The sequence below is a fragment of the Centruroides sculpturatus genome, unplaced genomic scaffold (genome assembly GCF_000671375.1).
Source record: "Centruroides sculpturatus isolate CEXI.00-Female unplaced genomic scaffold, Cexi_2.0 scaffold337, whole genome shotgun sequence".
NCBI lineage: Eukaryota > Metazoa > Arthropoda > Arachnida > Scorpiones > Buthidae > Centruroides > Centruroides sculpturatus.
Genome location: NW_019384508.1, coordinates 524106 through 548698, shown reverse-complemented (window position 1 = coordinate 548698; position 24593 = coordinate 524106). Strand labels below are relative to the sequence as shown.

Here is a 24593-nt window from a genome sequence, read left to right as displayed (position 1 = left end):
TTCTCAAAAGTAAACGGATTTACTACATGCTACGGAATTTGACGGCGTAAATCTCGACAGTTTCGTACTCGGTCCGCTGCATTTACGGTACGAATAGATAAATATTCAAAATAGATTATCGACAAATTTCACATTTTACTATGAATGGAATAAACTCGTTCTTCACATCAATATGGTACAATTTTTAAACTATGGTTTTCTGAAGAATTTCGGATTGATCTACTGTTTCCTTCTCTTCTTCGCAGGTGGTGGTTTACAGTATTTCTTTTCCAAATCGGCAAGCATGTGGTCAAACCTCCCCTCTCTCTGTATCCTATTGTTACCAATCATCTCTTCTAGAGATTTATTGCCTCCCATGCACAACTTTCTCTTCATCTTTTCTGCTTCCTTGGCCTCCTTTTTATACTGGGGAGAAAAAAATGAAAGTTTAACATTTTTGTGTAGTATTTCTGTGTAGTATTGTTTTTAGTTAGTTATAATAATCATTGATAATTGTATTGTATGATAAAGGGTGTAAAACAAATGTTATAATAAAAAGGTTCAATATCACATTCAGTACTCTTTTTCTCCTCGTATTAAAACAAAAAGAACAAGAAAAAATGTACCAAAGAATCCAATAAAGAAATATTGTTTGTATTAAAAGTTACTCTCTAGTTTTGTTCTAGAATTTGAAGTACAAACAAGTATTAAAAGAAGGGAGCTTAATTAACTACTTGAAATTTTTGCAAAAGATAAAGTATTTTAATCTTCATATCAGAAAAAAAGTCATTTTTAGTAGATGTGTTAAATGCCAGAGCCAGTTATCAGAACTGCCAGTCTGGCCCTGTCCAAGAATAATAAGGCTGAATTTGGAATATTTGCAGACATTTGTGCATAATATAAAAAACAAATTTCTGTAAACATCATGTATGTTTGTCTGAAGGTATAAATATGACATATTTCTTTCCCTATTTGATGGGAAAATTTCAAACTGTCCCTGTGGGAACCAACTGCTTTGAAAGATTTATGTATCAAAACTGAGCTGAAAATTAGAACCCTTGAAATCTGTTCAGTAGTAGACAATAAAATTGCATTATTTTTGTTTGAACAAGTCATTATTTTATAAATATGCCCATAGCTTTGTTTTCAAAAATACTAACAGAAAAACAGATGTATAAATGTCAAATATATTTTGGTCTGAAATCTTTCCGTTTTTCTGTTATTTAACACTAGTACTTTTGATGACACATTTATGTTTCAAGAACCTGGTGAAGATGTTATCTTTAAGTCTAAATCACTCGCACCACTATTAGTGTGATTGTCATTACACTAGTCTGGGGAGCCATCTTGAATGTGCCAGCAGTGGAGATAGTTTGCTGCTTCGATAGTAAAAGTGGAATTGAAATGCTTACCAGTGATCTTCACACACTACGTGGTGTGTTCAAAAAGTATCGGACCTTTGGTCGGCAAAAATAAATTTATTGACTTAGAGGTACAAAACCCTAATCCCCTTCAAAGTAGTCTCCTTGGTAATGTATACACTTCTCCCAGCGTTCCTGCCATTGCTGGAAACACTGCTGGAATGCATCTTTTGGAATGGCCATCAGCCGGTCCGTCGGATTCTGCACGATGTCTTCTCTCGACTAAATTCGGGTTCCTTTTAGCGGCATTTTCAGCTTGGGAAATAGCCAAAGGTCACACGGAGCCATGTGGGGAGAGTACGGAGCGTGACGAACCACAGGAGTATTGTGTTTGGCGACGAAAGCCCGAATCAGATGCGCAGAATGGGCGGATGCGTTATCACGATGGAGCTGCCAAGTTTTGATCGACCACAGATCCGGTCGTTTGCGTCGCACTGTATCGGAAAGACGACGAAGGACCTCCTGGTAGTACTCCTTTGCGATGGTTTGGCCTTGTGGTGCGTACTCACGACACACCACCCCACGAGAGTCGAAAAAACTGTCAACATGACCTTTGATATTGCTGCGGACCTGCCGCGCTTTTTTTGGCCTCGAGGATCGTCCCCGAAAGCCTGCTGAATCTTGCGAATGGTTTACACTCGGGTATCGCCAAGGTTTTTGGCAAAATTTGATGTAATATCGCTGCTCACGTTGTTCAGTCATTTTCCAGCTTAGTAGAATCCGACGAGAGCACACTACATGACCTCACTTATAGGCCGATTGCCAACGACTGACGCTTCCTGCAGGCAGGAAAAAATTCAGGGCTGTGCATGACTGTCCCCTCCACAACTCCACTGAAGGAGGCCTCTTGCGCATCATTGGTTTACGCAGGAAAAAAAAGGTCCGATACTTTTTGAACAGACCTCATAAAATGGTGGGTGTTCATTCCCAAACAGAGCCAAACTATGTCACTAAAAACAATACACTGTCAGTCTGCAGTAATCCATGCTAGTCACCTATCAATGGTACGGGAAGAAAAAGAGAGAGTTTCATAGTGTGGCTTTCACCTGTCTCTGCAATGATGCCTTGACTCCCCATCCAGTCATTTATGCATTGCAACAAGATGATCATCTCTCCCGATGATCTGTCCACAGCCTGCCTGCCACATAGCCACTGTCTTCAACACCTCAGAGTCTTGATGGCCAAGGAAAGCAAGATAGCAACATGAACTGCTCACCATTTGGTGTTGTCATCTTGCTTCTCTTAAACTCAAAGACATTTCGCATTGCCAACTATGTTGTACAGACATATCTGGCAAAGATCTCAAAACAACAGGTACACTGAAAATTTTGAATACAGTTCTGCAAGCATTTTTATTGGATATTTGGTAGTGATGGTATTACCTGGTGTGCAACTGGACCAAAACCAATCATTTACACACTTGTCTAAGACATAGCTGAATATCAAATTTTGCAGTAAAAAATTTTATTTGGATGCATAATGCTCAACAAGTATATGTGAAAAGTCAATAAATTATCAGACTTTAAATCTAAATTATATTTGACCTTTTACGAAGTGAATTAGTTAAAATAATAATTCAATTTTAAATTTAAAGATGTAATGTTTGATATTTGTGTGTTCCAAGTGCCCGATGATGATGATGATATGCTATCATCAAAAGTACTAGCATTAAATATATTTTAATCTAAAATCTTCCAGTGTTGTTTGGCATTTATGACACTGTAAAACGTTTATATTATTATTATTATTCATAGATGGTTACACCCAGATCTGGAAAGTTAAGCAACTCATTACAAATTATGCAATCCATCTATTTTAAATAAGTAGTGTCTCATATTTATGAAAAAGTTGATTTTATTATAAAATTTTTTTCCATTCGTTGATGCATTTCTTCACAACTGAGAAGTAAAATTGGTCAAGTTAATTCAAAAGATAATTACAAAGCACTTCTATAATTAGTAACAGTTTCATTTGTGGAATCTTTCTGCTAAATTCTGCAATTAAGTAACAAAAATGCACAAAGAATTGCCTTTTTTTGTGAGCTATCATGGAGATATTTTCAGCAGTACATAATTTCTTCAATAATAAAATTTTTATGCGAAAACTGTGATCCAGCTATTAAGTGGCTGGTTTAATTGGAAAAGAAATTATTAGAGTTCTTAAGTAAATTTTACACGTTGTATTCTTTATTGTGCTTGTATAGGTCTTGCAGTGAAAAAAGGTTGCTCACATAAATAAACAAAGTTCAAATCTTTACAAAGCACTGAAAATACCTTTCTTCACTCAGATGGTTTGTTGTAAGATAACTTTTTTGGTTATCTACAACAATGCGCTTAAAGGGTTGTTGAGCAGAGATGAAGTGCATTTAAAAAATCAGCAACTATTTTTGAAAAAGTTAACACCTTAATCTCTCTTTTCAATGTAATGATGACATAAAATATTTTTTTCAAATTATTGTTAATATTTTCATGTATTCTGGAGAGAGATCTTGAAAAAAAAGCATAAACATTTAAATTCTGTTAGGTAGGAGACAACTCTACAAGCCAAATTCAGCAGATTTCTTTACATAACCAGTGGTTAAGATTGATTACCACAATTTCCATTTGTCAAAGTACCCTGTACATCTTCCATCTGAATCAACATCTGCAGTAATATTACTACAAAGTCGAGTTTAATTACTTTCTTTTTCAGCTATGAAAGTATCAAAATAAGAAATTTGTAGCTCTAGTTCCAAGTTTACATTAAAAAATTAGAAAAGATAAGCTTTTATATTTGATATACAGTCGACCCCCCCTATAATTACGGTCCCTATAGTTACGATTCCTATAAAACGACGAAAAAATTGCTACCGGTATCCGTAAAAAATAGTAAAAGTTCCCTATAAACACCTCAAACGTCATCGGGCAGCCGAACTACTTTCCCGCCGTCTGTAGCGCCACGCTACGGAGAGATTTCTATCGTCTGGACAGTATTATATAAATTATATATAAATTAGGTACTGTACATATAATTATATATTAATTATATATAAATTAGGTACTGTATATATAATTATATATTAACTTATTGTAACTTTGTTATAATTAAATATATAATTTCCGCCGTCTAGCGTGGCGCCACGCTACGGAGATTTTTACGCTAACTATCGTCTGTCAGTATGTAAATTAGGTACCGTAAGTCTAATACAGTACTGTAATTTTATACATTTCTTGTGAAAGAAACATTTCTTATTCAACGGCGATTAAAATTATTTATATTAATGATGTCTCCGAAGTTCTACGAAGTTTTCACAGAAAAATAAGTTGTTAGAAATCGGCCGCTCTTTGCTGAGCTGTTCCGCGACGAAAACAATGTTGAGCAATGGCAATGTCGAATGGTGACACTCGGTAAGTAATCCTACAATTTTTTGTTTATAGCGTAGTTTATACGGATTATTCCCAAAAAATATATACGTATTTTGGAAATGTTGAGTCGGATTAGTCTAGAATCGATTAATTTTATGGAAGAAAATCTTTCAAACAGCCGTAGTCCGTAAACTTGACACGTGTCGGGTTGTGATTGGAAGGATTCGTAAGAAAGCGGATTCCTAGAGAATGGAACGTATCTCTATCTTATAGGGGGGTCGACTGTAGTAATATTTAAACTTTGTAGTTTAAAATATTTTTGCTGATCTATTTAATATCTACATAAAATTATAGCAGAATTAAGGAGTGTATGCATATGTACGTACATATATGCTGTCATCAAGGTGTACCAAAAGACATTCCTAATTGTATCTTATTTTTTTGTTATTTCTTAACATTTGGACTGTTAGAACTTGCAATTTTACTTTTTCAACATAGTGTTTTGTTTTGTGTGTTAACAATTGGATTAACACTTGCATTACATTAAGAATTTGGGTGTAAAAGATAGTAAGTGCCATTTCTTTTAGTACATTATATGTGCTATTCTTAATGATTACAAAAGACAAGAAGACACAAGACATTATGAGTGGGACTGGATTTGAAATGGGCTCAATTGATAGCCCATAGTGACCCCCTACTAGTGATCGAGTAAAATAAAAATCAATTCATACAATTTTTCCACAAAACGGAAAAGGGTCAATTTTCTTATGTTAAGAAAATTGACCTTAACATCGAATAAAAATGGTTCCTAGCTTGTCCACAATTTCAAGCTAGGAATCTGTTTTATTCGATGACAGAAAATACACAAATAATTGATCTCAAGTTTGAACATTCACCAGGTGGTGGAAAAAAAATTTTTTTTTTTCGAAATCAATTTTGAGAAAACATGGCACCCCCTAGTGGCCAAACCATTTTTTACATAACTAGTTGCATTCAACTTTGCCAGAAATTGTCTATTCTGACCTTTCTACCCTGTGAGTTTCATCAAAATATTGGTGGGACCAAGGTCACCTAGGCAATCAAAAGTCAGATTTCCCCATAGGGCCAATGTTAAGAAAACTGACCTTTTTCCATTTTGTGGAAATTTATACACATCAATTTTTATTTTACTTTAGCACTAGTAGGGGGTCAGTATGGGCTATCAATTGAGCCCATTTCAAATCCAGTCCCAATCATAATGTCTTGTGTCTTCTTGTCCTTTGCTACTATTCCAATATCAAACCACAATTCTTTAATCCAAAAGCTAACTAAGAGATTTCATTAATAAACATATATGTATATTATACATATTAAGTTCTTTAGAATAGCAGGAAATTAGTAGATATTGAAAATATTACATAACAAAATAGGACAAAAAACAAAATTAATAATAATTATATATGGTGTTTAAACAAAGCAAAAACTTTAGAAAAATTGGAAAAATTAAGCACTGTAATTAAAGTTTAAACATTTACCATCTTTCACCTGAACCCTTCATATATTTATATAGATTTATAAGTGTTGTATGAACAAGAGTGTGCGAGAAGTGCTCTGGTGGTAAATTTCTTGTCCAATGAAAAAAAAACTTGGACAAACTAGTATATAACACTGCCAGATGTTCAAATCATCCAAACTCAATTCAAAAGAGTTTTGATGGTGATAAAATTAGTACAAATATACCATGAATTTCTATTTTTTTTTTAAGGAATGCAAAAAATAAACTCACATAAGTGAGATATCCTAGTGGCAGTGTTGTTCCTCTTTTTTATAGCATAAGATGGGGACTGGCCATAAGTCTTTAACAAATTTTAGTACAGTATTTGTGGTTTTGTTCATGGAAATCAAACATTTTTTTGTAACAAAACAGATGCTTAAGAAGTTTTCAAGGGACTTGAAAACTTCTTAAGCAGAAATGAAAAACTTCTTAACAAAGTTCTATAACATTCCAAATACTCCTATAAATCAAAAATAGTAATAGAGTTGTGAAACAGTTTTCAAAAATTAAGTAATTTAATTTGTTAAATAAATTTTACTAAAGAAAAGTTTTTGTAATTACATACTACAATTACAACAATGGCAAGTGTTTATTTTGAATGCAGTGCTAACCCATGTAAATTTTTTGATTTTGTTTCTAAAATAAACAGTCAAAATTAATATCTGTAATATTCATTATATGCCGAGATTTTTCATTGTATGTACACTACATGAAAACATTATTATTGTTTTTGTGTTTATGTAACTTGTTAATGAAACTAGTTAATGTGACAATTACAGTTGGGTTTTGTAAGTTGTGTAATTTCTCAAAATCTTATACCACTGAAGACAGATAAAGGTATAAATCTGGTATGGCATTGAGCCTATTTCTATATCTGGTTTTCAGAGATATGGACAATGGAAATGATTTTTCAATTACGCATATGCCATATTTACTCAAATGTAAGGTGCACTTTTTTTCAGATCATAGTATCTTTAAGATAGGGTGCGTCTTAAATTCAATGTAATATATAATAATTAGAAACCTCTAATTCCATGTTTTATTTCTGTTATTCCATTGCATTATTTTAGAGAGGTTAAAAGATCAATATTATTAGTCTTTTATAGTAACATTGAGTATTTGGATGAAAATCCCAGAAAAGTTATGCATTTCTGATGCTTTAAACGGCACCAAAAATGATTGCCTGTGGAAAAATGTGAATATATGGACTCAGAAGAGGTTTCTAAGTTCAATATCACAGAAAACTGATATATAACTTGCTTTACTGTGCAATAAACACTGAACAAATTTATGTCAACAGAAGTGAGTCTGACATAAATTTGTCTTGAGTTGTTTATTTTTATACAAAAAAGAAAAAATCTGTGGGTGAGCATGTAGAAATTAAGCTGTCTTAGATTCAATGGCATCTTATATTTGAGTAAATATGGTAGTTATAATGTCAAAAAGCTGTAATTGCTTTATCTGCCAATGATGAGAATGCATTTCTTGAAGATTTATTATCACCTAGTACTTTAAATTACAAATTAATAATTAAAAATAAGATATTTATTTCATTAACATATATGTGAAGTAACTGAACTCCGATCATTAGAAATACTTAATTTTTTTCCATAAACAATACTTTAATTGAAAAATTGCTGATTTAATATTGTTTGGTAGTCATTGAAGATTTGTTTTTATATACTGCAGTTTGGGAAATGCTGCTTTTACAGTAATAAATTTATATTCAATATGTTGGGAATACTATAATATAATTATCCAATATTACTAGAGAAGAAAATATTCAATAATACATAGCTGGAAACACGTCAATGCTGTATTTAGCTATGTTTAACTTTCAATTTCTTTCATACCATTAATAAAAATCCTGCAATGAGTTGCTTAACCTTCCTGCCAACATTTGGTGGTACCATCTATTATCATATTTTATTTAAAAACTTTTCATATTTTTAATTATTATAAAATGGCAAAAGGCTTAATTTTGAGGGTAGGGATGGGTTTTATAAATTTTAAATGATAATAAGTAAAATCGTCATTAAGTCTGACCCTACTGAAGATACACACAAACCCCTTTATCTCCCATCCCCTCAACCTTAAGTCACCAAAATTTAATACCATCTCCCCTAACAAACAAACCTCCCTGCAAAATTTCAGAAATTTTCAACAAAAAATACAGGAATTATTAAGCTTCAAAGAGGGTGAACAAAATCATGCCCCCCCACACTAACATCCATACATACAGAAAAAAAACCATCATTTTTTGTGTTTCTCAAGATCCCAAGTCTTAAAATCTCAGGGGAGTCATTTTTTGACCAATTGCCATACTTTCCCACTGTTATACATAACAGCTGGAAAAGTAAAAAATGAATAATGCAAGAGATGATGAAAGTGAAGATATAAAATTTTATCATTCTTCAATTGGACATGGATTCACTGATTAAACAATAGCAACATAATTATAAACAGTATATTCATCCAATCATATCAATCATTCTGAATAAATAATGATATAATTTGTAAAAAATGACAAAGGAATTCTAAAGAATATTTTATATCATCACCTAAAAGGAGGTACAGAAGTGACTACAGATTCGACTAATTAATTTATCAAGATAGTATCAACATTCCTGGTTACATTGATGTTTCATTAAGTTGACAAGTTCTTAATCAGAAGCAATAAATTCCATATATCCTTTTGTATGTGTACAGTACATTGTGTATCCCAAAAATGGTATATTATATAACAATATGAATACAAGTGCTACCAATTAAGTCATGGCAATTATCAAAATTCTTGAAAACCATAATTATTGCAAAAGCTAAATGACATCATTATCATTCCTTTCAAATGACATAAGTGCATGTGACATCATTCTCCTGTTTCCACAGCAGTAACAAAAACTTGTATTTTCTTTGTCTCCCAAAAAAATAAATAAATGCTTAAAAGATTAAGGAAAGAAATTCAGGTTTTCCATGGTAAACATGCAGAAAAAAAATTGTGAGATTCACTTTTCACAAGGTAAATGCTTGTTATTAGAACCATTAGAAATCATTCTATTAACACTTCCACAAGCTTATTTTAAGATTGTTTTAAGGAAGTGCAGGAGCATGTGGAAACTAGCCAATGCCTTATAGAATAGTTAATTACATCAGTAGAACAGTTCCAAAATGGTCATAACATATCTCAACAGTGGAGAACACAATCTTAAATTGGTCCTCTCAAATCACTTTTACAGATAGCCACAATGTATCCTGAAAGAACTTTCTTTGAAGCTAGGAAAAAAAAGTCACAAAAAAGCATAGTCATTGAAAAATGACTCAACAATTTGGAAGATTGCAAATATCCTACACAATAATACTTGCTGTTGTGTCCATTAAAGTTATGCATATGCTTTCCAGGTGACGTGGGAAATACTGACACATCCCTGATCCAAGCCCCTGAAATTTTGATGTGTCTGTAAAGATCAAAGAACCCTTATGTGGAAAATGACTCCATAGATAAGCTCATTTATTCCATCAAGCAACCAAAGCAATATGTCCAGAAAAATACAGTGGGTGATCGGATAACGAACACTTCACTGAACAAACAAGAAGTGATGTAAAATAACGAATACCAATTGGTCTTCCTTTGTCTTCAGGCAACAAATCAAAACTTTTCGGAGCGCGGGAGACGTTGACATCGACATTCTACCCAGTATATACTGATCGGATAGTATTCCCCCAAACTTTGAAACTCTCCCTTGTAATTCCAGCCTTTTATATTTCTGACAGAAACAATTCTTTTAAGTTTTCTTCTGAAAATGCAGATTTATGCCAATATCTGCTATTAAAGATCTTTTGAAAAAGTGATGTCAGAACAACTGTCTTAAAATGTCATCCAAACCAGGTTGAGATTAATAGGCCCAAGGATCTCTACAATTACAATGCTATTAATTACTTCTGAAAAATCATGAAGAGAGAAAAGCAATCAACATTAGACAGATTCTTTAACACCCACAAACGGAAAAAACATGACTAATAAAAATGCAAGACCATGTATATATGTATTTTTATTATTACATATGAATAAACATAGTAAGAAAGTATATATTTTTTATTTTTTTTGGGGTCTCTAGAACGAATTAATCAAATTCCCATAGAAACCTATGGTAAATCAATAATCGGTTAACGAACAATTTGGATAGCAAACAAAGTCTTGGAACGGATTATGTTCGTTAACCAATCACCCACTGTAATTCTGTAGATAGAATAAGGCAAATTTCAAATTATTAATGCTACAAAGAAATCCTTTAATTAAAAGTACTTTTGCTTTTTGGCAAGAAAAGCTTCTTCAAAGTTCAAAAATACCCAATTTGCATTTGAATGATGATTTAAATTTTGTAATATTAACATTTGTTTTCCTTTTACAAAATACTGAAGAGAATTATACATGCAGCAGACAAGGAATAACATAATTCCATACAGCTGCAAGTTTTAATGTGGAAATGATGCGTGCTTTGTTAGCCTTAATAGCTTCTGCCCAGAATAAAATTTTCTGGTTTCTTCAGCTGAACAATAACATTATCTTGTCTCACTTTGGTTCATTATTTCAGCCCAAAAAATCAGATCATTTCTATGACTTAATTGACAGTCCTCATAATTTTTTCTGTAGTACTTTTTAAATTTTTTTCCTGTACAAATTATGTAGTACAAATTTTTGTTCTCATATACATGATTTTCATCAGCATGATATATTATTATTAATTGAACTTTGTTATAATTTTTTCACTATCAACATATATCCTTGAAATCAAAATGGAAACTAAAACTAACTAAAAAAAGTTACCTTGTTTTTCTGCTGTTTCTTACACTGTTGTGTAAATTTTTTAAATTCTGGAACTTCTTCTTTACTTATCATATCTCTGATAATTTCTATATATCTATCTCTCTCTGTTTCATAACCAATGACACACTGACTGATCTTATTCAGGTCCCCTTCATATTTTAGATAGTATTCTTTTATATCATTTAGCTCTTCTTCAGATCCTAAAATATACATATATTTTCCATATAAAAGTTTATTTAATTATTAAATAAAAATCATTTTTTTTTTCATTTAATTTCATGCACCTTTATACTTTGTAAGGTAAGACTTTATATCTTCATCTGTTATTCGAGGAAATAAAGAACGCCAGTAAGCATACCAGTCCCTATCTTCCAAATAGCAATCCTCATCATCAGCACTCCCTAAATAAACAGAAAATTAATTTAAAAAAAAAATAATTCAAACAATGATCCAAAACAAACAAAATTAAAAACAAAATCTTAGAATTAACCTGTTTCATCATATATTTTTCTTCTGTCTTCATCAGATAAGATTAAATATATTTTAGCCAATGTTTGAAATCTTCTTGTTGATTCTTCTTTTTTTTCTTCTTCAGCATGATCTGGGTGAACTTTCAAAGACAGTAATCTGTAGGCCTTTTTTACTATAAAATAAAGTTTAACTTCTGTTTTACAAAATGAATTCTCTCTTTAAAATAATGAGACAAATCTAAATTACGATTTTTAACTACTTTCATATCAATTGGTGATCATTGCCGTTATTACTTATTTTTATAAATACAGTGGGTGATTGGTTAATGAACATAATCCGTTCCAAGACTTTGTTTGTTATCCGAATTGTTCGTTAACCGATTATCGATTTCCCATAGGTTTTTATGGGAATTTGATTAATTCATTCTGGAGACTCCAAAAAATAAAAAAAATATATATTTTTTACTAAGTTTATTTACATGTAATAGTAAAAATACATATATATGCAGTCTTGCATTTTTATTAGTCATGTTTTTTCCGTTTGTGGGGTTAAAGAATCTGTCCAATGTCGATTACTTTTCTTTTTTCTTCAGAATTTTTTGGAAGTAATTAATAGTATTGTAATTGTGGAGATCTTCAACCCCTTTAACCTTATTCTGGTTTGGATGCCACTTGGATGATCTGACATCCTCCCACTTCTTCAAAAGTAGCAGATGTTGACATTGATCCTCTTTCGTCTTCCTCTTTTTCAAAAGAAAACACATCTAGCCGAGTTTCTTGGTATCCTTCATTTGAGAGTTCTCAGAGTTCTGTCATCAGATCAGTTTCAGGTTTCAGGTTCCATTGTGAGCTATAAATGCTCTTTATTTCTCAGATGTGATTTTCATTACTACATTAGCAGCTTGAAACTTCTTGATATATCTTTCATAGCTAAGATTGTGCCTACTGTAGACCTGTTCAAGCCATACTGCCTAGCAACATCAGACATCTTGTGCTCACTTTCTACCTTGGCTATTATCTCTTACTTGGTTTCTACGGTGAGCACGGTTCTTGACACTCCTCTTTTTAGGCTCCATATTATCAGTTTCCTTTTTAAATAAAAAGTTCAGAAAAGCACTTACAAAAATTCAGAGAACAGAAATCAACTAGACTACAAAAAATTATTTAAATACAAGGCCTGGATGAAATTCGAAATTTGGTATTAAAATGTTAACAAATATCCTTTCACCTTTCATAAATAAACCCCGATGCAAAATTTAAGAAGTACCTGTCTGACAGTCTCGCGAAGACTACAAAAATTATTTGTCAGAAAGGTAAACAAAAAGCTGGAATTACAAGGGTAAGTTTCAAAATTCGGAGGAATACTATCCAATTGATATCAAGTTGAGAGTCAATGTTACGTCTCCCGTGCTCCAAAAGGTTTCGAATTGTTACCTGAAGACAAGGGAAAATCAATTGGTATTCGTTATTTTCCGTTGCTTCTTTTTATGTTTATTCAGTAAAGTGTTCGTTATCGGATCATAAAAATCTTTCGCAAAAGTGTTTGTTATCCGAACTGTTCATTAACCGATCACCCACTGTACACATATTACGTATGTTATCTACTATTTAATTACCTAAGGAATTATATTATTTACTAAAAAGTAATCAAGAAGCATTTTATTTTGAGATTTCAGCATCAAATAGGTAGGAAAAAGTATTATTACAATTTCTTTATTTTAAAATTATATTCTAAAATATTATGAATAGTTTTTAACTCCTATAATGTCCAAAAAACATGATTAAATTAATCACACTTTTATAAAACAGGCTCAACTTGTCTCAATATTTTGCTGTTACCTAATTAATTTAAAACTTGGCAGCAGTCTTATGGGATTTAAAATATCGCAGATAAAATCTATTTGTTCTTTGTGCTGGTAACATTTTATCTATTATAATAAATTTTTAGGTATTTTCAAACCCATACATTTATTGTCTATATAGTGGTGTGTTTTGTATTAAAATTAAGCTAGTGCTTTCTTAGATATAAAAAGACTATTTAGAGTGGAGTGCAATTTACATCATCTTTATTTCAACTAATCTAAACATTATGATAAAATTTATTTATTTCTGCAAAATTTGTTGAATAATCAATTACTATAAAATTTAAAATCAGTTATTCAATAGATTCAGTGAGTTTCACATTTAAAAACAGGTCAAGCAGTTCAAATTTGTCAAATATAATAAATCAATCAATAATAATAGCACAATAAAATCTGCTTATTACAATCAAAAACTTCACTTATTGTCAAATATCATCATCATCGAATAAATAAGCATTTCTAAGCCATCTTTTTGCACAATTTGTATCAATACATGACTGATAATTTGCAATCTTTATAAATGTTAATCAGGATAAGTGTTAAATTGTTTTATGTTTGCAGTACAGTAATTTAAATTGCTAGCATTTCATACTTTAATTATACACTGAATTAATAGTAATAAATTATTATATAATTATAATAATAAATCTTTGAGTTATACATTTTTAGTTGTTTTAAACATATCCTTTTAACATCAATCAATAAAACTGAAATTTCCTATTTATTTTTTTTATTTTGAACTCTTTCCACTGTAAGCATTAAGAGAGTTTCATATAAACCATGGGTTCAGTCAAGTCCATAATAAGAGCAGCCAGATGGTGAAGGATAAGGTCTGATATATCCAGAACAACTGTCTGTGGAAATTTTGAGGCTCTTGACCTACAGTCAAGAGGCTCAAACCCAAGTTCCCAGAGCAAAGGCCAATACCTTTACTGCATTGCTCACCTGTCATCCACAATTTCCACTAATTGTTGTCTTATTTACTTTTCCCAGTTAATGTTAGCAGTTTAAATAAGTCTGAAGTGATTACAATAAGCAGATTCTAATATATAACAGCATTAAAAAAATTTTGATATAGATAATGAGACAAATCTCAATCATGATTTTTAAATCTTCTATTCTTGATTAAATGTTATGGAACAATTTCATTCTGAGCAAGTAATCATGAATCAGTTTGTGAGAGTTTATTTATTTAAAGCATACATAAGATAAATAACCATAAATTTTGCTGGCATATAATGTAACTTTTCAAGCTTGAAAGAACTCTGTAAAACTAGGGATTGATTAGTAAACAGAATTCAGTTTTTTGGGTGTATAATGGTCAGGTAAATAAACTCAAACAATTCAAAGAAACTTATATAATTCTGCTAGTCTGAATAGTGGAATTTTCATAAAAGTATTATATGTGTAAATTCAAATACATATTAACTATGTACTAATAGTGATTATTTCTATTTGTAGTTAAATTTTCATTCAAAACAATAATGGTTATTTAGTAGCTGCTTTCAAGTTAATGACATTCACATTGTGGCATTTTGCAGTGGCACTATGCAAAAAGGGTTATATTCTTTGTAAACACACAGAATTTATGCTATTATCAAGTGTTGCCATAGAAGAACAATAGATTCTAGTTTTAAGTTATAGAGGTAAAAAATCAGATGTATTTATTTTATCTTTCATGAACAACACATCAAGTTTTACAGAATGTCAAGTTTCCATGACTCCACTGTATCTGCATTTCAGTTATACTTATAGGCTAGAATTGAACTGATCGAAAACCACTTATGTGTCAGAATGTCTCCTTTCTTTTTGTTTTCAGCTTTTTTAAAGCCATATTCAGGTCATACTTCTAAAAAGAAATTCAATGTATTTATCTATAAAATTTTTGTTAGATTTCAAAGATTTAAGCTCTCTTTTTTTAACCATTAGAAGAACCTATTGCCCTATCCCCTATTCCAAATACCAGCTTTTTTGATAATTATGAATTAATTAAAAGCTTTTGCATTATTTTTTTATATTAATAAATTTAAACACTTGCATTATCTATTTATAATAAAATAAAATTAAGAATTATTTTTATTTTTGAACTAAACTATTTTAATCTTTTTGAGTCTGTAATTAAAAAAGCATGTATCAGTAAAGTAAATGCTCAAGCTCATTGATTGTATTTTAATTGAATAAAACCTTCAATTTCTACGGATTCCTACTAGTAATAATTTTTTTAATTAGGTTTTTTTTATTAGATTTATCAAAGATGTCTTGCACTTCATCAATACATGAAAAATGTGAAATGACACAGTTGAAACTGAGAGATTACGAAACCACAAAAGAAAGTCAAACAATTTAAGGAACGAACAAAATATGTCATTAATAAATGATTATCTACAGATGAGAAAGGCAGATAGACATGGGTATTTTCAGATAATTTTTGAATGCAATGCCAATAATGCTCCTTTCTCAAATTGGTAATGCCAATACCTAGGTTAAACTATAAGAAAAAATCTGTCCCTTTAGATGAGAAAAAAAAAACTGTAAAAAATTTTTTGTAGGAATATGAAAGTGCATTTTAAAAGTTCAACAGTTCAAGCAGCAGAAAAGATTAAAAGTAACTGTTCTAGAACCAAGATGGCNATTTGTCTCAATACATGACTGATAATTTGCAATCTTTATAAATGTTAATCAGGATAAGTGTTAAATTGTTTTATGTTTGCAGTACAGTAATTTAAATTGCTAGCATTTCATACTTTAATTATACACTGAATTAATAGTAATAAATTATTATATAATTATAATAATAAATCTTTGAGTTATACATTTTTAGTTGTTTTAAACATATCCTTTTAACATCAATCAATAAAACTGAAATTTCCTATTTATTTTTTTTATTTTGAACTATTTCCACTGTAAGCATTAAGAAAGTTTCATATAAACCATGGGTTCAGTCAAGTCCATAATAAGAGCAGCCAGATGGTGAAGGATAAGGTCTGACATATCCAGAACAACTGTCTATGGAAATTTTGAGGACCCAAGTTCCCAGAGCAAAGGCCAATGCAACCTTTACTGCATTGCTCACCTGTCATCCACAATTTCCACTAATTGTTGTCTTATTTACTTTTCCCAGTTAATGTTAGCAGTTTAAATAAGTCTGAAGTGATTACAATAAGCAGATTCTAATATATAACAGCATTAAAAAAATTTTGATATAGATAATGAGACAAATCTCAATCATGATTTTTAAATCTTCTATTCTTGATTAAAAGTTATGGAACAATTTCATTCTGAGCATGTAATCATGAATCAGTTTGTGAGAGTTTATTTATTTAAAGCATACATAAGATAAATAACCATAAATTTTGCTGGCATATAATGTAACTTTTCAAGCTTGAAAGAACTCTGTAAAACTAGGGATTGATTAGTAAACAGAATTCAGTTTTTTGGGTGTATAATGGTCAGGTAAATAAACTCAAACAATTCAAAGAAACTTATATAATTCTGCTAGTCTGAATAGTGGAATTTTCATAAAAGTATTATATGTGTAAATTCAAATACATATTAACTATGTACTAATAGTGATTATTTCTATTTGTAGTTAAATTTTCATTCAAAACAATAATGGTTATTTAGTAGCTGCTTTCAAGTTAATGACATTCACATTGTGGCATTTTGCAGTGGCACTATGCAAAAAGGGTTATATTCTTTGTAAACACACAGAATTTATGCTATTATCAAGTGTTGCCATAGAAGAACAATAGATTCTAGTTTTAAGTTATAGAGGTAAAAAATCAGATGTATTTATTTTATCTTTCATGAACAACACATCAAGTTTTACAGAATGTCAAGTTTCCATGACTCCACTGTATCTGCATTTCAGTTATACTTATAGGCTAGAATTGAACTGATCGAAAACCACTTATGTGTCAGAATGTCTCCTTTCTTTTTGTTTTCAGCTTTTTTAAAGCCATATTCAGGTCATACTTCTAAAAAGAAATTCAATGTATTTATCTATAAAATTTTTGTTAGATTTCAAAGATTTAAGCTCTCTTTTTTAACCATTAGAAGAACCTATTGCCCTATCCCCTATTCCAAATATCAGCTTTTTTGCTAATTATGAATTAATTAAAAGCTTTTGCATTATTTTTTTATATTAATAAATTTAAACACTTGCATTATCTATTTATAATAAAATAAAATTAAGAATTATTTTTATTTTTGAACTAAACTATTTTAATGTTTTTGAGTCTGTAATTAAAAAAGCATGTATCAGTAAAGTAAATGCTCAAGCTCATTGATTGTATTTTAATTGAATAAAACCTTCAATTTCTACGGATTCCTACTAGTAATAATTTTTTTAATTAGGTTTTTTTTATTAGATTTATCAAAGATGTCTTGCACTTCATCAATACATGAAAAATGTGAAATGACACAGTTGAAACTGAGAGATTACGAAACCACAAAAGAAAGTCAAACAATTTAAGGAACGAACAAAATATGTCATTAATAAATGATTATCTACAGATGAGAAAGGCAGATAGACATGGGTATTTTCAGATAATTTTTGAATGCAATGCCAATAATGCTCCTTTCTCAAATTGGTAATGCCAATACCTAGGTTAAACTATAAGAAAAAATCTGTCCCTTTAGATGAGAAAAAAAAAACTGTAAAAAATTTTTTGTAGGAATATGAAAGTGCATTTTAAAAGTTCAACAGTTCAAGCAGCAGAAAAGATTAAAAGTAACTGTTCTAGAACCAAGATGGCTTCAGTGCACAAAATCCTAATATGAAATAATATTCTGTAAATTAAAAGCAATATAATTGGCTTTTTGTTAGGAAAAACAAATTATGCTGAAATTTTCTTCAAATAATAACCTACTCTTCCTGTATTTATAGACAATATATTTCAATTTTTGTAAAAGTATTTGGTTCACCTATTTCAAACTTTAAATAATTACAATTTAAAGCTCCATAGAAATAATATTGAAAAAACTGTATTATCAAATCCTTAAAAAAATCAAGTTCTACACACAGAAGTTACAAGTTGAGATATTTCAACTTTGTAATACAGTAGAACGTCGTTTATCCGAAAGCTGGTTATCCAAAACGTGTTATCCGAAAGCATTCCAGTTGGCAAATTTAAATTTTCGCTAGTGCTGTGGCACTGCAATCTTCAACTATTTCTTGGGTTACTCAAATATTTTACGTTTTTGATACTAAATTAACATCTGAAGTATAATTTTTTATTGTTTTCATANAAATAAATTTATATCAATTTTTTTAGATATTATAGTTATGTTTTGGCATGTTTGTTTTTGTAACTATCACATCCATTTATAAACAAACTACAGGTTCAAAACTTAGTGTTGTTACACATTTAATAAAAGTATTTACAATAAAATTTATAAAAAACATAAAATGAAAATATTCTGATCAATAACTTTCTCATATAAAACTGGTAATCATGTAATGTAGTGGTGTTCAAACCATGGTCCCAAGCGAAATCCAAGACCACGAACATATGACATATATGTTCGTGGTTTTGGATATTGCTTAGAACATGGGTTCCCAACCTATGGGTCGTGACCCAGAAGGGGGTCGCAACGGGTTTTCTGTGGGGTCGCCAACTTATACAGTCAACTAAAAAAAAGTATTCACTATAATGTAATTTTTATTTTTAATGGTGTCTTGAAGTTTGAATAATTTCATATATTTTTTAAAAATCAAAATAAGAGTAATCTAGGTATGCTATTCTGTCACAGTTGGTTGAAACATGTTGAGAGTTTGAAAGGAATAAATTAAATGTTGAGAATGACATGAGATTGTCGTTAAAAAAAACTCATTCGCGAATTTTGAGGCTGGTTAATAACGTGAAATTTCAACCATCACATTAAATTAATTATTAAACATAATTTAAAATAAAATTATACTAAAAAAAACTAATTTAGTTGTTTTTTAATTGCCTTATTAAAAATGCCTTTTTCAATTGTATCGTGGTCATGGGTCACTTGACTTTTATAAAAAGGGGTCGCCACCCAAAAAAGGTTGGGAATCGTTGGCTTAGAACATATGACATATACGTTTGTGGTCTTGGATATTGCTTAGGGACTATTCAGTTATTACGTCAATAGTTTATGGGGGGGAGATTGTATCTGGCAATTGCTGATAATTGGGAGGGAAGGTGACTCTTTAATAATGTAAGATTGCATCCATGATTTATTTTTCTCCCACCATCACAAAATTGTNAAAAAAAACTAATTTAGTTGTTTTTTAATTGCCTTATTAAAAATGCCTTTTTCAATTGTATCGTGGTCATGGGTCACTTGACTTTTATAAAAAGGGGTCGCCACCCAAAAAAGGTTGGGAATCGTTGGCTTAGAACATATGACATATATGTTTGTGGTTTTGGATATCGCTTAGGGTCTATTCAGTTATTACATCAATAGTTTATGGGAAGGGAGATTGTTTATATCTGGCAATTGCTGATAATTGGGAGGGAAGGTGACTCTTTAATAATGTAAGATTGCATCCATGATTTATTTTTCTCCCACCATCACAAAATTGTCTGAAAATAATCCTGTATATTTGGAAATTGCTTAAATATCTGGCCTGATGATATAATTAGGGAAGGATAAATCTAATATGTCATCTATTATCATCATCAAGCCATGTGCAATCTTTAAATATTTGAAATCGCAACCTGTCAAAACTAATTCAATATTTTATCATTATGTTAATCTATAAATAAAAATAAAGATTTTATTCCAATTTATAAATCATGAAACAAAAATTTTAGTCAATAAAATTTGAATCTAGCATTATTTTTGCTATCTTTCCATTACATCTTTCCATTACATAACTAATAGCAATGGTAAACAAAAAATGTTTCAAACTTTATATAAAACTTTAATCTTCTTGTTTAAATTAAGTTAAAGAAATGGTACTTTAATTTTAAAATTATTATAAATAATCTGGATTTCAAAAAATAAATTCACATTTAAAAATTTTTTTGTATTACATGATGAGAATAACTTTATGCAATTTCAAATTTTACAGTGAGGAAACAATTCTTTTAAGCACCAACAAATAAGCTATTTGTGTGACCAAATACTTTTTTAGATATACATAATATCAATGTTAAACATTTTTCTAAGAAATTTCAAGCCCATTTAAAGATTAGAAGATATATGGCAGTAAACACAATAATAAGTAATAGTAAGCTAATGATTTAGTTTGTATAATTAAAGGAGGAGTTGTAATTAAATATATATTTCAGTCTCATAACTATTTTTAATAGATAGCATCATTAAAATATAAAGTTGAAAATTCAAAATAAAAAATATTAAACAAGATTTGAATTGATACTTGCAAAATGCCAAAAATATAAGAATTACAAAAAACTTTTACGATATAAACGTTAAATTAAACACGTATGTCACTAAATTGACAAGCGCTTTCGACGATACACACTTTCGTCTTCTTCAGGTCATTAGAAGATATAAGAAATTTAGTGACATACGTGTTTAATTTAACACTTATATCGTAAAAGTTTTTTGTAATAAATGATTAGCGTGCTGTCCATCACTATATTATAAATATAAGAATGTTTACTCTCTCTAAAGATTACGGTAAACAAACACTATTCCATGCCAAATACAACACAACATTACAATCTCACATGAATATCCTTTTNTAAAACTTTAATCTTCTTGTTTAAATTAAGTTAAAGAAATGGTACTTTAATTTTAAAATTATTATAAATAATCTGGATTTCAAAAAATAAATTCACATTTAAAAATTTTTTTGTATTACGTGATGAGAATAACTTTATGCAATTTCAAATTTTACAGTGAGGAAACAATTCTTTTAAGCACCAACAAATAAGCTATTTGTGTGACCAAATACTTTTTTAGATATACATAATATCAATGTTAAACATTTTTCTAAGAAATTTCAAGTATCGTGGTTTATCTTCAAACAAAATTTTTTTAACATTCTAAAAATCTTCATAAAATATGAATTTAAATGAACACAGAGAGAACTAATATTTTAAAGCTTTCTAAACTGTTTCCAGAAGCATTCCATTTTATTAATGTGAATATTTACATGAACAAAATTCAAAATAAAAAATATTAAACAAGATTTGAATTGATACTTGCAAAATGCCAAAAATATAAGAATGTTTACTCTCTCTAAAGATTAAGGTAAACAAACACTATTCCATGCCAAATACAACACAACATTACAATCTCACATGAATATCCTTTTACTGATACAGTATGTCTCTGGCATTCTGACTGGGACATAAGGGACAATGAACTCAATGGCACCATGAACTGTGTTCAATTCATAATCATTCTGTGAACAGATTCTTAAGAATCAACTGGAAAATTTCTGTAAACATTTGAAAAATTGAGTATTAAACTTGTTAACTAGAAACTCTTTTACTCAAAATCAGGACTTTTTCTCAAACTTAAATGAGATTTTACTGTGTATAACAAAAGTAGTGTTTACATCCAAATCATCTTGACAATATGAAAAATTACTCTCAATGAGCAATTATTTTTTGTGACATTGTCACAATGCCAGGCTGCAATTTTTTGTCACACTGCTCTCAATTTTAGTAGTGTCTTGTCCCCTGTACATCATACTTTTCCTGTTAAGAACGGAGTCATGCCAGTCATCTAACTTTGTTCTGGAAAAATTTTTTAAATTGAAATAAAGTAATTTCCAGTCCAAACTGGAAGTTCATATATAGTTAATTGGGTCCTACTGATCCTAAAGTTTCTACATCTGATCTCAAATTTCATCTATCTAACTCCATTCTCAAGATTCTTCAATTTGTCCTTCTTATAGTTCAGTCGGGGAAACGCTCGCTCAACCCTATTTACATACTTACTCATTAACACTTTATTCAGTCTTGTAATTCAAATGTCGCCAGTTCAAACCTCACCCGGAACACCAAGACAACACAAATTAACTAAACCAATTATTAGAACAAATTAATTAGTAGCTTAATTTGTAAGTTCACAATTGTCGGGAAAGTTTTGTATATACCATATATCTGCACAGACAAGACAATAGTCAAATCATAAAAAAAGACCCCCAAAATTGGGGTCGTCTTATAGGACATACAAAAAAAATTTTATTGAAATTTATATAAATTAAAACCATTATAAAAAACCAACAAAATCATAATTATTTACCGGTAGAGAATAGGATACGTCCACAAAATAGAATAGCCCATACGACGTTTTTGTGAATAGTCAAGGTCATTACACAAATGCCTGAATAAGTGTGAATGTTTGCAACAATCGCAAGGCAGTGCTGTCATATGCAAAAAAATAAAATCTGAAGTTATTTCAAAAATTACAAATAGGACATAATTCCGTATACGCTATGCAGTGTTATTATCCAGATGATGATTGCTAATCTAAACAAAATTCATAGGCCATTGATAGTTTGGGGGTCATCTTATAGGAAAGATATATGCTAAAACTATAAAACTTCGACAAAAATTTATACCTCATCTTATCTGCGCCAATATACAGTATTTGTTTTGGATTTTTGATAAATTATTGTTATTTGCTAACGTTATTTCTCGACCATACAAATTCGGGCTTTTACTAATACATAGATTTTTTTGCATTACATATACTAATTATTTCTGGTTTTGACATTAATAACAATTTACATTTATTTTATCGCCCACACAAAGTCCACCTTTTCAAACCATTCGTTTACATAACGCAACATTAGAATATTACCCGGGCTTTTGATTCGATAGATAAGAGAAGACAACACAGAGGTACCGGTCCTTTGATATTTTTGCTCCCTCGGGTAGTACACTCTACGGCTGTGGTAAGGTCTCATTCGGTAGTGTAATCATATCCATAAATGTATACAATTTACTGTAAGAGCAGTTTCTTGTGTTTTATTTAAACTTTTATCGTTTTTCTTTCAGTTGTGGGCTACATCTTCTAGTATAACTTAATTCAGCCAACATAAATTGCATCTGGAAGAATGAATTAAGGCGCCGAAATAAGCTAACATGTAACCAAATTAAAGAAAAAAGGTATAAGATATCACATATTATAGAATCTTATACGCAGATTACGGAACGTATCAAAGACCAAAAGAAAAAATAATAATTTGGAAGAAAATTGCGCATTAATATAGCGATCCTCTCATATCGAAATATGTCCGACTTATAACCCTTTAACGTACGTCCATCAATATTGAAAATATGTAAAAATATAATTAAAAAATAATAATGACAGATTGAAATAACATACAACGCAACGTTATTTAACATTATCGCGACTTACTTTGATCGTTACTGGCATCTTTTTCAACGTTTAAAATCTCGTATAGATTCTTCGTCTGAAAATAAGTTTGACAATCTGACATCAGGCCCATATTTCTGCGGTGGGATGAAACGAAAAGCAAAACTTTCAAAACACACCAAACTTCTCCTTTCAAGTGCGCGCTAATATGGCGCTGATGTGAGACAGTGTTGCCAGATCTACAAAAATTATTATTATTTTTTTTTTTACATCCATTTAAAAAAATCCGTATACGTTTTGAATGACAGTTTTTACTTTAATTTTCGAAAGAAATGACGACAAATTTAATTTTTAAAATAGTTTGAGGTGTTCGTTTTTGTCTGCGAGAAGTAAAATCGATATATGAGTGGTTAAATAGATAAGTTATTTTGTTATATTTTAAAAAATAATCGTGATAATACAAATCACCTTGCCTGTGTCAGAGGATGCTTATTTGAATATTGAGCCTGAGAACGGATTGTAACAATTACTTTTTAAAAATAAACTTTTTGAATTATTCAGTTATAATAAATTTTTAAAATGTAATTTTTTTTAAATAAAATTTTCAAATTGTAATAACATTTTAAAAAGGATTTTTTTTTAAATATAAGTTTTGGCTTATTTTATAAAATCGTTAAATACTGTAGACTCAATTAAATTTTGCAATTGTCTGAGTATCTAATTCTTGATTATTCGGTCTAAATCTATTACATTCTAACTCTTAAACTTAGTAAAATGATTTTTAATTTATTTAAATGTAAGAGAAAATTGAAAAGTTACTTCAAATTCTACATTTATTATCTATAGCAACATTCATATATTCAAATATTGTACTTTACTC

The 24593-nt window shown here is 30.1% G+C and overlaps 1 protein-coding gene across 1 annotated transcript; it reads right to left on the bottom strand.

The window, feature by feature from the left end:
* Window positions 1-187: 187 nt before the first annotated feature.
* On the bottom strand, window positions 188-24238 carry LOC111622295 (dnaJ homolog subfamily C member 9-like). Its single transcript, XM_023364654.1, has 7 exons — window positions 24182-24238; window positions 24029-24093; window positions 23756-23952; window positions 11594-11746; window positions 11388-11504; window positions 11104-11303; window positions 188-405 (listed from the first exon to the last, which is right to left on the bottom strand). The coding sequence occupies exons 3-7, from the start codon at window positions 23844-23846 to the stop codon at window positions 220-222; spliced, it is 747 nt and encodes a 248-aa protein (XP_023220422.1). The 5' UTR covers window positions 23847-23952; window positions 24029-24093; window positions 24182-24238; the 3' UTR covers window positions 188-219.
* Window positions 24239-24593: the final 355 nt, after the last annotated feature.